This window comes from Cryptomeria japonica, chromosome 3, assembly GCF_030272615.1.
Source record: "Cryptomeria japonica chromosome 3, Sugi_1.0, whole genome shotgun sequence".
Taxonomy (NCBI): domain Eukaryota; kingdom Viridiplantae; phylum Streptophyta; class Pinopsida; order Cupressales; family Cupressaceae; genus Cryptomeria; species Cryptomeria japonica.
In genome coordinates this window covers 248,417,852-248,431,742 of record NC_081407.1, presented here as the reverse complement: position 1 = coordinate 248,431,742, position 13,891 = coordinate 248,417,852, and the positions used below count along the sequence as shown (strand labels likewise).

Below are 13,891 nucleotides of genomic sequence, written 5' to 3'. Positions count from 1 at the left end.
GAAGGTGATCTTTGTTCGTGGCTCGACTGATTGGAAACATCACTTTGGCATGGTGGACCCAGATTAGGTCTGGTACCTATCTAGGTTATGGACCGATATCATGTTAACGTGTTCTCTACACGTTATCGGGATGTTTTATGGATTGGTTAATGTTGTTTTGGTCTAAAGACGACATGGCATATCATTGTAATGTGGATGTATGTAATGATCTTATTTTAATATATTTTAGGTGGCCGACCTAATTGGTTTAGGCCTTAGGGTTTGTATAAATTGATGTAAGATCTCATTGTAGATCATGGGAATGGAAATGTAATGTTTGTGGTCGTGGAATGAAATATCATATGTGAAGGAGATTTGGTCAATCATAGGTGATCGAATTGGGTTTAAGTAAGAGGTCAAAGGCCTCCGATATTGAGCTTAATCAGGACTGTAATCAGGCATGGTAGATGTTATCTCTGGCAGTTCATTCTTTTGTATAGTTATCCAATTATATTGAGGTGGTTATAACCTCACTATAGTCATTGAGACTCCTTTGTAATGAGCAGTGTGCCTTCCTGCATGTGCAGGCCCCTTATTGTATCACATACTTTCTGCAGAAGTATCATCTGACTGTGGGTAGGCTTCCCACCATGGTTTTTCCCTTTATCGGGTTTTCCACATACAAATCATGGTGTTATGTGGTATGGTTGCATTGTGTTAATTCTCTGTTTCGCTCTGAAGTTTTATTGCTTACTGGTATCTATTTTTGCTATTCTGGTATTCAATGTTTATGTGCTTTGATTAAAGGTTATAAAGTGGTTTGATTAATATAATTTGTTGTCAACTGATTCACCCCCCACCCCCCCCCTCTCTCATTTGTCCACCGGTTATCCAGACACTGATGTTATGATGTACTTAATTAATTTGGTGCCTAAATCTATTGCTTTCCACTTGGATCAAAGGTCAACTTAATAGTTCTTGACATTGTCCCAAAGCTTTGTTGTATAACTCAATGTTATCATCATTAAAAACTAATATTATTTTCACAAACAAACAATATCCTTTTGTAAACCCTAATCACCGCAAAATGAAACTCTTTGCAAATACAACAAATGAATACCAAATACCAAAAAAAAACTTACCATCCCAACCCAAGATGAAGTATCGAGCATTAAATTTCATTCAATGCATAATAATCAATCAACTTGTCCTCCATAATACCAGTTTGCAAACATCATTAAAAACATACTATTTTCACAAACAAACAATATCTTCTATAAACCCTAACCACTGCAAAATGAAACTCTTTGCAAATACAGCAATACCAAATACCAAAAAAAGGCTTACCATCCCAACCCAAGACGAAGTATCGAGAAATAAATTTCATTCAATGCATAATAATCAATCAACTTGCCCTCCATAATACCAGTTTGCAAACACAACTTTGATGAAAATACACCGACACAATTTTGCCCGGCTTACCTTCGCAACCCAACACAAAGCACTAATAAATTTTGCGTAACAACAAACTATTTTCAGATACAACAACCTCTACAAGAGCTATGTTTCATAAAATACACCAACACAATTTTCATTTCAAAACCCTTTATGACCCAATTATCAAAATCGTGAAACCTCTATACATACATTTTCCAAGGTCTATACAAGGCCTTAAACACAAACAAACAGCGACAGAGAAAGCTTCAACTATCTTTTCATAAAAAACAGAGACAAACACACACAGTGGAGCAACAAATAGCAAAAATAAATTCAAACCAAACCATAATAATACGTGCGATATTTACCACAACACCACCTTTTTACCAAATTCTACAAGCCCTTTCATACCCATTTTCCAAAGCTTCAATTATCTTTCATAACAAACATAGACAAATTCACACAGAGAAGGAACAAATAGCAAGAGTAAGAAATATCCAACCTAGACAACCTCCCCTTTGCTCTCCTTCTCTCGCTAACCAACTAACAAACAACGGCCTCTATAACAGAATCGCTCAAAAAGCTTATTCTGTTTGACTCCTTAAGTAAGTCACAAAAAACGGCCTCCGCAACAAAATCACCCGAAAACAATATGCTTTGTAAACCCTAGTCACCGCAAAATGAAAATCTTTGCAAATACAACAAATGAATACCGAATACCAAAAAAAGACTTACCATCCCAACCCAAGACGAAATGTCGAGCAGTAAATTCCATTCAATGCATAATAATCAATCAACTTGCCCTCCATAATACCAGTTTGAACACAATAAATGAATATCGAATACCAAGAATCACATTGCCATTACAACCCAACACAAAGTACCGAGCACTAAATTCCATGTGTGCGTCACCTGTCAGACAAGCCACGTTCACCGAAAAACCCCGTCAGAAACGACCTATTCCCGGTGACTGGCAATTTACCGACGCGTCGCAAGTCAAACAGCCACATTCACCGGAAAACCCCGTCAGAAACGACCTATTCCCGGTGACTAGCAATTTACTGACATGTCGCAAGTCAAACAACCACGTTCGCCGAAAAACCCCGCCGGGAAGCAACTTTTCCAGATGGCTGACAATTTGCCGACGGAAAAACCCCACACTAAAATAAATGAATAAAAACTATGGCAGGAAGACTGCCATTAATAAATTCAGTTCTATTAGTTTGGTTAGGTAATAGAATAAAACTTTTTTATGCATTAGTGCAATGAATATACTTCCATTTCTTAGTGGGTGGACCGTCAATAGGTCAATTGTTGGTCTCAATATTCATTCTTCTTTAATATCCCTTTACCCCACAGTTGCCAAGCAATAAATCTACATTTGCTTGAAGTTGAGATGCATTAAGACAGCTGATCTTAAGAGTATATGCTTCATATCTTCACAATATATCGCAATAAACCAGTACCAACAAGGCAGATGACATGTATCAAAGGAATCCCATGATCAAAAGCTCAAACGTTTTGAACCACAATTTGTTTGACACCCGAATTCATCTGCTCACTTGAGAACAACGAACATGCTTATGCTTACCATAACCACAAAATTTTGGTAATGGAGCTTTCCAACTCAATTCAATAGGTGTGAAGTGAAATCAAGCGTATCTGTTGATAGATTTTTCTAATGGAAACCTTTCAATTCAAATCAATAAAATAAATAAAAATAAAAATCAGTTGTGGTCCTACAGATGTAATGAAGCCAGTGATCTCAACTGAGTTGAAGAACTGTCAGGTTTCTTTCAAAGAGGATTTTATAATGGAAAACAGTAAAAGTTAAGAGTTAGTTTTGCCTAGATTTAAATATTATATTGATCAGTATCTGATACTTGTACAGACACGGGATTTGTACTGGACTTATGTAGTGTCTGCACAATGAGGTGTTTTTGGCACTTCTTCTGAGAGCAAAAAGTACATCCACTTGGTTATGTGGGACATAGAGTTTGAACAAATGACATGAAGAATAGAGAAAAGGCCATTCACAACCACATCTAAATCCACATTACATAAATGAAAGACTGGGAGTAATTTGGATGTCTTCATCATACAGAAATTGAAGTTTGAGGATAAAATCTATCCTCAAATTACATAAAGAAAGATTAGGATAGATCAGAATTTTAGTTAGAGAGAAGAAGAACTCTATTAAAGTTGATAATTTTAAATTATCTTTATACAGATGACTGAATTATGTTGATATTGGCATCTCTACCAACCTAGCCTTAAAAATCATTCCTAAATGAGGAAAACAATAAAAGAGAGTGACTTTATGAAAAACTTTTGGACTTTAGTGAAAGAGATTCCCCTGGCCTCAAATTTTCTCTATAAAGCATGATCAGAATCAATAATAAGATAGTCTTGTGTAAGCAGTTATCTATTCCATTCTTCCTGATTATTCTTGAATTTCTTAGGTAGTTACTTCGTTCAGGGCTACCTCTAGTTGCTCATTCACATCTCTTTGTTTCTTCAATATCAGATAAGCGAGATAACATATATAGTTGCCATACAAGCTGTGTTGTATTGTATTGTGTAGTGTTTTGTCCTGTTTTACCTTTTCTAAGAGCAGGGATCCTTCATTTTCCTGCCGCTGTTGTTTTGTGATTCTATGAGATGGAAATTGCAGAGTTGGAAGCAGCTGGCAGGAAGATGGAGACACATCAGACAGATAAAGAATATACCATGGATGGGTCTGTTGATCTGTGGGGAAAGGGAGTGGAGAGGGCCAAGACTGGAAGATGGAGAGCTTGCTCCTTCCTCATTGGTAAGACAAAACAATTCATGGATTTCTCTTTCTCATCAACTTGATGATGGGTTTCAAAGGAGATCCCAAACGTCGATGTTGATTCTTTCCATGCACAGTTATCTTTGAAAACTCATTTTTCTAGATGTTATGGACTTCGAAAGCTTGAAATCTTTAATTCAGCAATGTTCCAATGCATCATCTTTTTTGTAGAAATAAAAGTGTTGCATTCTCATCCTAAATGCCTCTGTTGTTTCTTTTCATACACTAATTACTCTGAAAATTTCTAATTCTTTTTATAAATGCTATGGACTGTAACAGCAATATAGGCATTAATGAATACCAAATTTATTCACAGAGGAAGACCTCACAGAAACTATGAACCTGTGTTGAGATCTCTGTCTTGCACAAAAGAGATAGACAGCTCTACCATTCTTAAAATTCTCTCTCTACTACACAAATCAATTTCCATCATTTTAACTGACTGCTGAATTCTGTAACCTATATGATAGTTTATCAATATTATATCAAAGCTTTAACGAAGATGCTGGTGCACAAACTCAGCAGGGTAACCATGCTACTCAAGCTTTCATGATTTATTGAGTACTCTTTAGACTTATGTGTGCATCCGCTACTTCACTTCTTTATATTGAGTCTGATTTTGAACTAGACTGGTTAAACTTACTGATGGTTTATTTGATGTTTTGTTTATAGCTGGTCAATCTTGGGGTTCGAGAAGTACCCTATACTTACAGTAAGCTTCCTAAGCTCAATGCGTGGCTGCTGATAGCTTTGGAAAATGTACTTAGTTGATATGAAAAGTTCAGTATCACCCAGACTGTATCTGCACTTCTAAAGTTCATTAGAATTATGTCTGGTAAATTTAGAAGCCTAGATGCATCATTGATTGACAAGAAGACAGCCTAGTTTCAAAAAGCTCGTAGAGTTATTTATGCTATAGCCTAGCTTTCCAAGTACAAAGGAATCATCTGCCAGTTTTAGTGGAGGCAACCTCTATTCAGCTAGTCTTAAATCCCAAAAGAATACTTTTTGGAAGTCCAATATGAGTAGACTACTTTTGTTATCTTGAGAACGTAGCTTTTCTCATACAGACATTGCAGGGTCATTAAATTACTTTCAATGAGCCCAATAAAGTTCACATGGTTGTATCATTCATGAACTAAAGCAGTTCTCTTCCATCTGCTAGACTTCAATTGCTGGAAATCTCATAGATTCATGGTTTCTTTGTGAAACTCAACTTATTTTTTCCATGAAATTATTTTTTAAGCCTGAGGACGTAGTCTTTCACTAGAAAGGAATAGGACCAACACCATCGCATTCAACCAAGACTTAACCTTCTTAATTTTAAGCTGCACTAACAACCCAATTCCATGTGTCCATCTTTTAGTTTATTAGAATAGATTTTTCTCTAACCTGCCAGAAAAACCCAGTAGAATTTCTGGGATTAAGTGACACCAGTTTTATTTATGAGACTCTGCATATTACAGCACAATTTACACGAAACTTCTGTAGCTTATATGCTGTTTAAATCATTGGATGAGTTGCCTAGCTGTCATTAACAGGTAATATATCTATAGTAAATTATCAAAAGTCACATATTGATAATTTATCTAAAAATAGACAGATTCAAATGGATTCAGAGAAGTTAGATAAATCTAGATTATATGTATATTTAACTAGATAGGTCCTTTGTAGTGCTCTAATTACTATCAGCTTCAATGCAGGGTATGAAGCATTCGAGAGAATGGCTTTCTATGGCATTGCTTCCAATCTGGTGATCTACTTGACTAAAGAGCTGCATGAAGGCACAGTATCTTCAGCCAGGAATGTCAACAACTGGACCGGAGCAGTTTGGCTCACTCCAATTCTGGGTGCCTATATCTCTGATACATACTTCGGCAGATACTGGACCTTCTTAGCTTCTTCAATTATTTATCTACTGGTAAGCAAGACTAGTTCTTAGCCATTTTTTATTTACAGCTTCTGCACTGTTACATATTGGAACAACCTATCAACAACCTATCAATAGACTAGCAACAACAAAGCCAAGTACCAAGTGATGCAGATGCAATCAAATGTTGGTGGATCTCTCCTGCAACTGTGGTTTCTCTATAACCTATGTCATAGATCTTGCATATACAGGGTTGTGGGTGCTCTATAACCATGTCATAGACCTTGCAAATACAGGGTTGTGGGTGCTATCTGAGGGTGTGGCTGTTCAATAGCCAAACGTCATTCACTTTTTCTATAAGGGGATGTGGTTTTTCACAAGCCAAAGCTTCTGTTCTTTAGGTATAATTTGCTTTACCACAATAGCCAAAGCCTTTCTTCATTTTAGCAGTCACAATTTTTCAGTAGAGAGCATTGGAATGTGTCCCCCCTATATAACTAATGCTATGTACCTTCTATATACCTTCATCTATGAAGCTAGCTATCAAGCAATAACAATTCGGTAGAGTAGAGGGATGCACTTCAATGGTATTGTAATGTGTATTCATTAGTTTACATGGCTTAGTAGTTGGAATGTACCTTCATTATTTCACAAGATTTAGTGGTTGTTAAATGGTCAACAGATTTTTATTTAAATACAAGTTCTTCAACAGCCACAACTTTATTTGGACACAAACTATCCAACAATCACAAAAAGATTTTCCTATAATGCATCACATTAACCCACCTACCAGATGATGGTTAGATAGCCAACACTACACAATCTTAACACTGACATGATGGTTGCTAAATAGCCAACATCCTTTTTCATTGGAGCAAGTTATTCCCCATCCACAGCCCTAAAGTTGTTGCTAGATACCCAACTTTTCTTTCTCTATACCTGTTTGGGCAGTAGCATAAAAGAACATGTTTCCAATTTTGGCATTTCCCTATGCAATAAGAGTAATGAACACATGTCTATCATTTAATCATCTAATAACATAATCCAGTTACCTTGACAACATGTTCTATTGACTTCTTCCTTACTATCTTCTCCTACAGGGAATGGTGCTTTTGACACTGGCAGTGTCCTTAAAATCCCTAAAGCCACCTCATTGCGGAAAGGGGCTAGTATGCCAGAAGGCCAATAGCCTACAGATTGGCTTCTTTTACTTTTCATTGTATGTTCTTGCAATTGGCACAGGGGGCACCAAGCCAAACATCTCTACTTTTGGTGCAGACCAGTTTGATGACTTCCATCCAAAGGAGAAGCTGCAGAAGAATTCCTTCTTCAACTGGTGGATGTTCACTGTCTTTTTCGGAGCCCTGGTTGCCCAGACTGCACTGGTCTACGTTCAGGAAAATGTTGGCTGGGCTTTAGGCTATGGGATTCCTACTGTAGGACTATTTATTTCACTGGTAATATTTATGGCAGGGACTCCTTTTTATAGGCACAAGGTTCGAACCCAGGACAGCCCCATCAAAAGGGTTTTTAGGGTTTTAGTATCGGCTATTTCCAAGTGGAGAGTGCCTGCTCCTGACGATGTATCCAAACTTCATGAATTGAATGATACGGAATACCAGGCTGCTGGGAAGCGCCGTATCTTTCATTCTCCAGCCTTAAGGTAAATAGAAAAACTCCTTTTTTCATTAAAATCCTCTGCATCAAGAATTTAGAGTTACAGAATTTTTCTTTATCATAGGAGGATAGGTTTTTATTAATGGGTTTTCAAGTTTAAAAGCTGTTAGAAATCAGTAGATTTTCAAGTTTAAAAAATTGATAGAAAAAATTATTTCTTTAATACAGGGGATACATTCTACTTCTTAATTGTATAAGGTTGTAGTCTTTAAAAGATGGACAGTATTTTTTAACTTATAAAATTCTTTAAGAATCTATTATACATTTTAACAAAGAAGGTGTTTGTTTTAATGTGAACACAATATAATAAAGTACTTTTAACTTACACAAGCCTCTAAGAATCTACTATACATTTTAACAAGGAAGGTGCTAGTTTTCACAAGAAACAAGTCATTAAGAACTATACATTTTAACAAGGAAGGTACTAGTTTTAACAAAAAAGGTGCTAGTTTTAACAAGTGGATGCAAAATATCATTTAAATTACATCAATGAAGAGTCAACTTTCAAGAGATATTGGATATCCTTGGAAGGTAAGAAAACAACTTTAGGAAGTAGTGTCACTCTTTCTCCACTAATTCCTAAGTGCAAAAACGGCATATTCTATTCACCTAATCTTCTTCAAGCTTGTCTGCATCATAGCCTCACACCTAAGATGATGCGAGCTGGTCCTTAATTAAGTTGTCAACCTTTTATCTTCCCTCTTTATATTTACTTTTAATTTGTGATCATAAAGATAAAATTCTTCAATAAAGTATTCTCTCTTTATACAAACTTCATTGTCTTTTATCTCACACACATTTTAATTCAACAATATATTTGAACACTTCCACATACTAAAGTCTCATTTATTACTTTAGATATTAAGAACATCCCCACTAAACTCGTTTACTACTTCAGATATCAAGAACATCCCCACTAAACTATCAACATCTTCTATTTCCATTTGCTATTTACTGGTTTGTTTGTAGTTACGACTGAGATTAAAAAAAAATCCCCAACATTTTATTTCCATCCATAATTATCATGATCTTTTCTCTTACACCTTTTGATTCAACATTAACAATTGACCACTTCCACATACTAAAATCCGACTTCCTACTTTAGATATTAAGAACATCCCAATCCAAACATAACATCATAACCCACCCCTACCCTTATCCAAATTATCATCTTGATTAGAACATCCCAATCTAAACATGACATCATAACCTGCCCTTACCCAAAAGTTATTCTCTAAAATTGTCTGATATTACTCAGAGTCATTATCATTTAATCAAACTAAAGGCTTTCTCTTATTCCAAAAGTTGAATTCCGTTTTATCTTACAGATTCAAACCTTTGTCTGTATTTATTTACATTCCCAGATTCCTGGACAAGGCCGCCATGAGAGTGGAAAGCGGCACCAATGGGACAACGCCACGTCTTTGCACAGTAACAGAAGTGGAGGAAACAAAGCGGATGATCGGGATGGTGCCTGTGTGGGTGGCGACAGTGATACCCAGCACTGTCGTGGCCCAGGTAAACACGCTGTTCGTGAAGCAGGGCACCACGCTGGAGCGCCACGTAGGACCAGGTGGCTTCGAGATTCCCGCCGCATCTCTCAGCGCATTCATCACGCTCTCTATGTTGATAGCTGTCCCCATATACGACCGCCACGTGGTGCCACTGTTGCGCCGCCACACAGGGAATCCACGTGGCATAACAATGCTGCAGAGAATGGGCATCGGTTGCGCCGTCCAGATCCTAGTCATGGTTTTCGCCACGTTGACCGAGGCCAAGAGGGTCCACGTCATCCGCCAGCACGGACTGGAGGCCAGCAAGGACCCTGTTCCCATGAGCATTCTATGGCTCCTTCCACAGTACTCCCTCATGGGGGTCACTGACGTGTTCGTCGTCATCGGCATGCTCGACTTCTTTTACGACCAATCACCTGTTGACATGCAGAGCCTCGGTACTGCCTTTTTCACTACCAGTCTCGGGATCGGCAATTTTGTCAGCAGTTTTCTCCTTACCACCATTGAGAAATTAACCGGTAAGATTTTTCTTTTTAAGATCAGAGATCTGACATCTGATATGGAAAAGATTTTGAAGATAGCTTAACGTTGTGATTCTTGATCTTTTAGATTGTTTGGTCTTGTATCTGACATCCAAAAAAAGTTGAAGATAGTTTAGCTTTGTGATTTTTGATTTTTTATGAATGTCAATAAAATCATTTATTTTGAGACATCAGATTTTCACAATTCATATGTTTAGCACGTCTTGTTTCTTGATTCAATTGTGTGAGATGCATTTGAAACGATGTTTGGATCACACTCCATGATCCATCATCAGAATGTAAAAAGAGAGCTGAAGATGAATTACAGTTGAATCCAGAAACAAGTTGTTGATCATAGTCGGATCAATGATTATCACATTTTGTAATCCATCATCAGAATGTAAAAAGGAATCACATACTGCAATCCATGATCAGAATGTAAAAAGAGAGCTGAAGATAAGTGATTTGTTTGTATCTACAGTTCAGAGCACTCTGTGATCTATCATCAAAATGTAAACAGAGAGTCATCACACTCTGTGATCCATCATCAAAATGTAAAAAGAAAACCGAAAATAACTCTGAAATGTTGATGCAAACACATTACTTATCTGCAGCTCTCTTTTTCCATTATGATAATGGATCAGAGAGTGTGATCCGAATGCTCTCTTTTTACATGCTGATGATGGATCATGAGTGTGATCCGAAACATTGATCCTGTGATCAATGTCTTGTTTCTGGATTCAATTGCGGCCCATCTTCAGATCTCTTTTTACATTCTGATGATGGATCACAGAGTATGATCTGAAACGTTGATGCTAACAAATCACTTATCTTCAGTGCTCTTTTTACACTCTGATGGTGGATCACGGAGTGCGTTCCGAAACGTCAATGCAAACAAATCTTACACAATTAAATTCAAAAACAAGATGTGCTAATCAATCATTTCATTTCATTTTCCCTCAATTAGACAAATTTAAAAAATTAATTTTAAATACTCTTAATTTTTTTATAAAATTCTAACAATTAATTTTAAATACTCATAAATTTTTTATAAAATTCTAACATTTTTTCCTGAATATTTTACAGGAAGAAATGGGCACAAGAGCTGGATAACCAACAATCTCAATGACTCACACCTTGATTACTACTATGCCTGCATAGCTATTCTCTGCTTCCTCAACATGCTCTTGTTCATTTTTGTTGCAAAGCTGTATGTCTACAAGGAAGACACGAGTACAGTGAACAACAGTGAAAATAAGGGCAGCAACAAGTTCAACAGCCAACTACCTCCTCCCTCATCCACCCATGGATTGGAATTCTTAAATCTCATAAAAGTTCAACCCACTGAAGGCTTTGAGCTGTCCCCTTCCTCAAAGTGATGGTAGTAAAAACTAGGACATCTTTGTATCTACAAAGGTGATGTATATTATGTTTGTCATAGGAATGCCAAAGTTACATGTAGTTCTGTATTCTTATTGTATGTTTCTTGAAAAGAAGGCCAAGTAGCCATATCATCAAATAGATATTGAATTTAGTTTACATGTTATCTCAAGTATATGTTTTGTGTCTTCATTCATTACAGTAAAGAATATATATGAGAATATATAGTGATGTTCTAAAAGAAAATTTGAAAAATGTTTTATTTTTGAAATTTTATAAATAATAAATTAAAAAAAAAATTAATAATGTTTATAAATTTTTATTTTTTTTTGAAAGATAAAATGTGGGTTTTGAAAAGATCTCAAATATTATATAATGTAAATAAGAAATATAACAATGAAAATCAATTGTCAAAAAATTTACATCATCAAATAACATACAGTCCAGAAATTGAAAATTCAACAACAGTTGCAACAATTCTTAAAAACAGAAACAATAAAAAACCAACCATCTTATAATGATGATAGATTGTTGAGTGTGATCATACACAGATTTTTTTATAGACACATTATGGACTGTGGGAAACTTATGCAAACTATCTTATAATGATTTAAAACTAAATTTATATTATTTTTAATTCTCTTACAAATATGCATTTTATTTTTAAAGTGATGATGCTTTTATATTTTTTATTTTTTATTTTGATAAATCAGGGATATTCCCGCGACCCCTTTTGAGTTTTATTTTTAAAGTGATGATTCTTTTTCTTTTATTACTTAGAATTTTAATTACAAAACTTTCAGATAAAAATTGTTGCAGATATTTTTAATAAAGAATAAAAAGTGAGATTTGAAAGGACTCCAAAATCTTCTACAATATCAATAGGAAACATATCAGTTCAGAAACTGAAAACAACCAATTAACACCCACACCAGATTCTAAAAAGATAGAAACAATAAAAAATCAAACATCATACAATGATTTAAAACAAACTTATATTATTTAATTCTCTTATAGATATATTTTAATTTTTAAAGTGATGATGCTTTGAGAACTTTTGATCAACAATATAATCAGATGAAAGTTGTTGCAGACATTTTTTAATCAGATTTTGGAAGAGAAAAATCGAGCATATGTTTCCTTTTTTAAAGCTAGCACATTACAAACTATAATATATTTTTATTCCTTTGTTGGTTATGTGGGGCTGCATTTTTATCTTTACCAGCAACTTCTCAAATTTCTCCAGATATATGCATTCTTTTTTATCGTGCAATAGCACTGAGGAAGACCTTTCCATATAAAGTCACTGCACTTGTTTCAGCAAGGCATATGCACAGAGCAGAAAGAAAGAAAACAAAAGAAAATGTAGACACAAAGAGTTGACATCAGATAAAGATGAAGCATTAATGGAAAATAAGTGAATGACAACTGGGGATATTTGTTTGTAATGTGACAGCCACCACTATACCAAAATTGACGCCTCCAAAATGAGAGTAAGAAAACAAAGCACTAGTGCTTGTTGTAGACCCAAAAAATCGGCTGCATGGATCTTAGCATATCTTATCTTTTTCATATCTTATCTTCTCATTGGTATTCATTCAAATTTCAATTTATTGACAAGATATTTTGGCTGTTTTTGATATTCAAATTTCAATTTATTGACAAGGAAGAACAAGATATTTTGGCTGTTGTTGATATCTTTTCCTTCTGTATATGTGGAGGTTCATTTTTAAGGTCTATCTATTTGTGTTTGATATAAACACACTTCTTCTACATTACATCTTATGGGAGCTCAATGGTGAAAGATGTGGACTCAATAAAGAAAATAGATGTGCATATTTGAAGATTTTGTAAAGAAATAAATTTATTTTTTTATTAAATTAAATTTTATGTAATAATTTAATTTAGAATTATATTGAATTATATGATCGAATTTGATAAATTAAAAATTAATAGAAATAAAAATATTTAGTTGATTTTGGTGAGTGTTTATTATATTGATTATAATTTTTGAATCTTAATTCAAAATCATCTATTCCAAATCTATTCTGTGTTGGAAGAATGATGATAAAAATTTGAAGTGAATTTAGATCTGCTCCCAAGTTTAGTTGCAAGGGGTGATGGGACTTGGGAGGACGAGAACATTTAAGACATTCAGGCAAAATTTAATGGCCTTTATGGCAGCGAGAGCCTTTATCTTGTAGTGCTATTGAAGGATTAGCATTGTAAATATGGAGTCCACCATATGTCTCGACTCTAAAGAAAGGCAAATGGCGTTTAGAGGCAAGGTAAATGACCAATGTCTAAATACTATATTTTTAATATCGCTAAGGTGGAGAAGTTGTTAAGGCGATTTTGGGTGTCGATTACTTGGCCTCCACCTACCCCTTCCGAGTTAATAGCGGCATCTCCTCGATGTTTATGGTGTGGGTACTTTAGGCACAAGGGGATAAAACAATAGTGGAGTGGCTTATGCAAAATCTAGTCAAGGCACACAGGCGGGAGGAGATGATAAGGTATTTGGACACAACGGTCATGGGTTTCGAATTATACCTGTCTAGAGGTGTGTGGCCCCAACTTACCATGCACTACAAATGATTGTGGGTGTCATTCTTAATTTGGGGCATGGGAGAGGATGCAGACCCTCATGGCACACTCATGGCACTGGCTACCCAGGCAG

At 35.5% G+C, this 13,891-nt stretch overlaps 1 protein-coding gene across 3 annotated transcripts; it reads left to right on the top strand.

Moving 5' to 3' along the window:
* Positions 1-3,818: 3,818 nt before the first annotated feature.
* Positions 3,819-11,370, top strand: LOC131037213 (protein NRT1/ PTR FAMILY 5.1). Of its 3 annotated transcripts, XM_057969281.2 has the most exons (6): positions 3,819-3,878; positions 4,091-4,228; positions 5,953-6,170; positions 7,220-7,782; positions 9,161-9,828; positions 10,918-11,370. In XM_057969281.2, the coding sequence occupies exons 2-6, from the start codon at positions 4,114-4,116 to the stop codon at positions 11,208-11,210; spliced, it is 1,857 nt and encodes a 618-aa protein (XP_057825264.2). In that variant the 5' UTR covers positions 3,819-3,878; positions 4,091-4,113; the 3' UTR covers positions 11,211-11,370. The 3 variants fall into 3 exon arrangements, with proteins under 3 accessions (XP_057825264.2, XP_057825263.2, XP_057825265.1); XM_057969280.2 differs by having other exon boundaries at positions 3,822-4,228; XM_057969282.2 differs by lacking the exons at positions 3,819-3,878; positions 4,091-4,228 and adding an exon at positions 5,448-5,790.
* Positions 11,371-13,891: the final 2,521 nt, after the last annotated feature.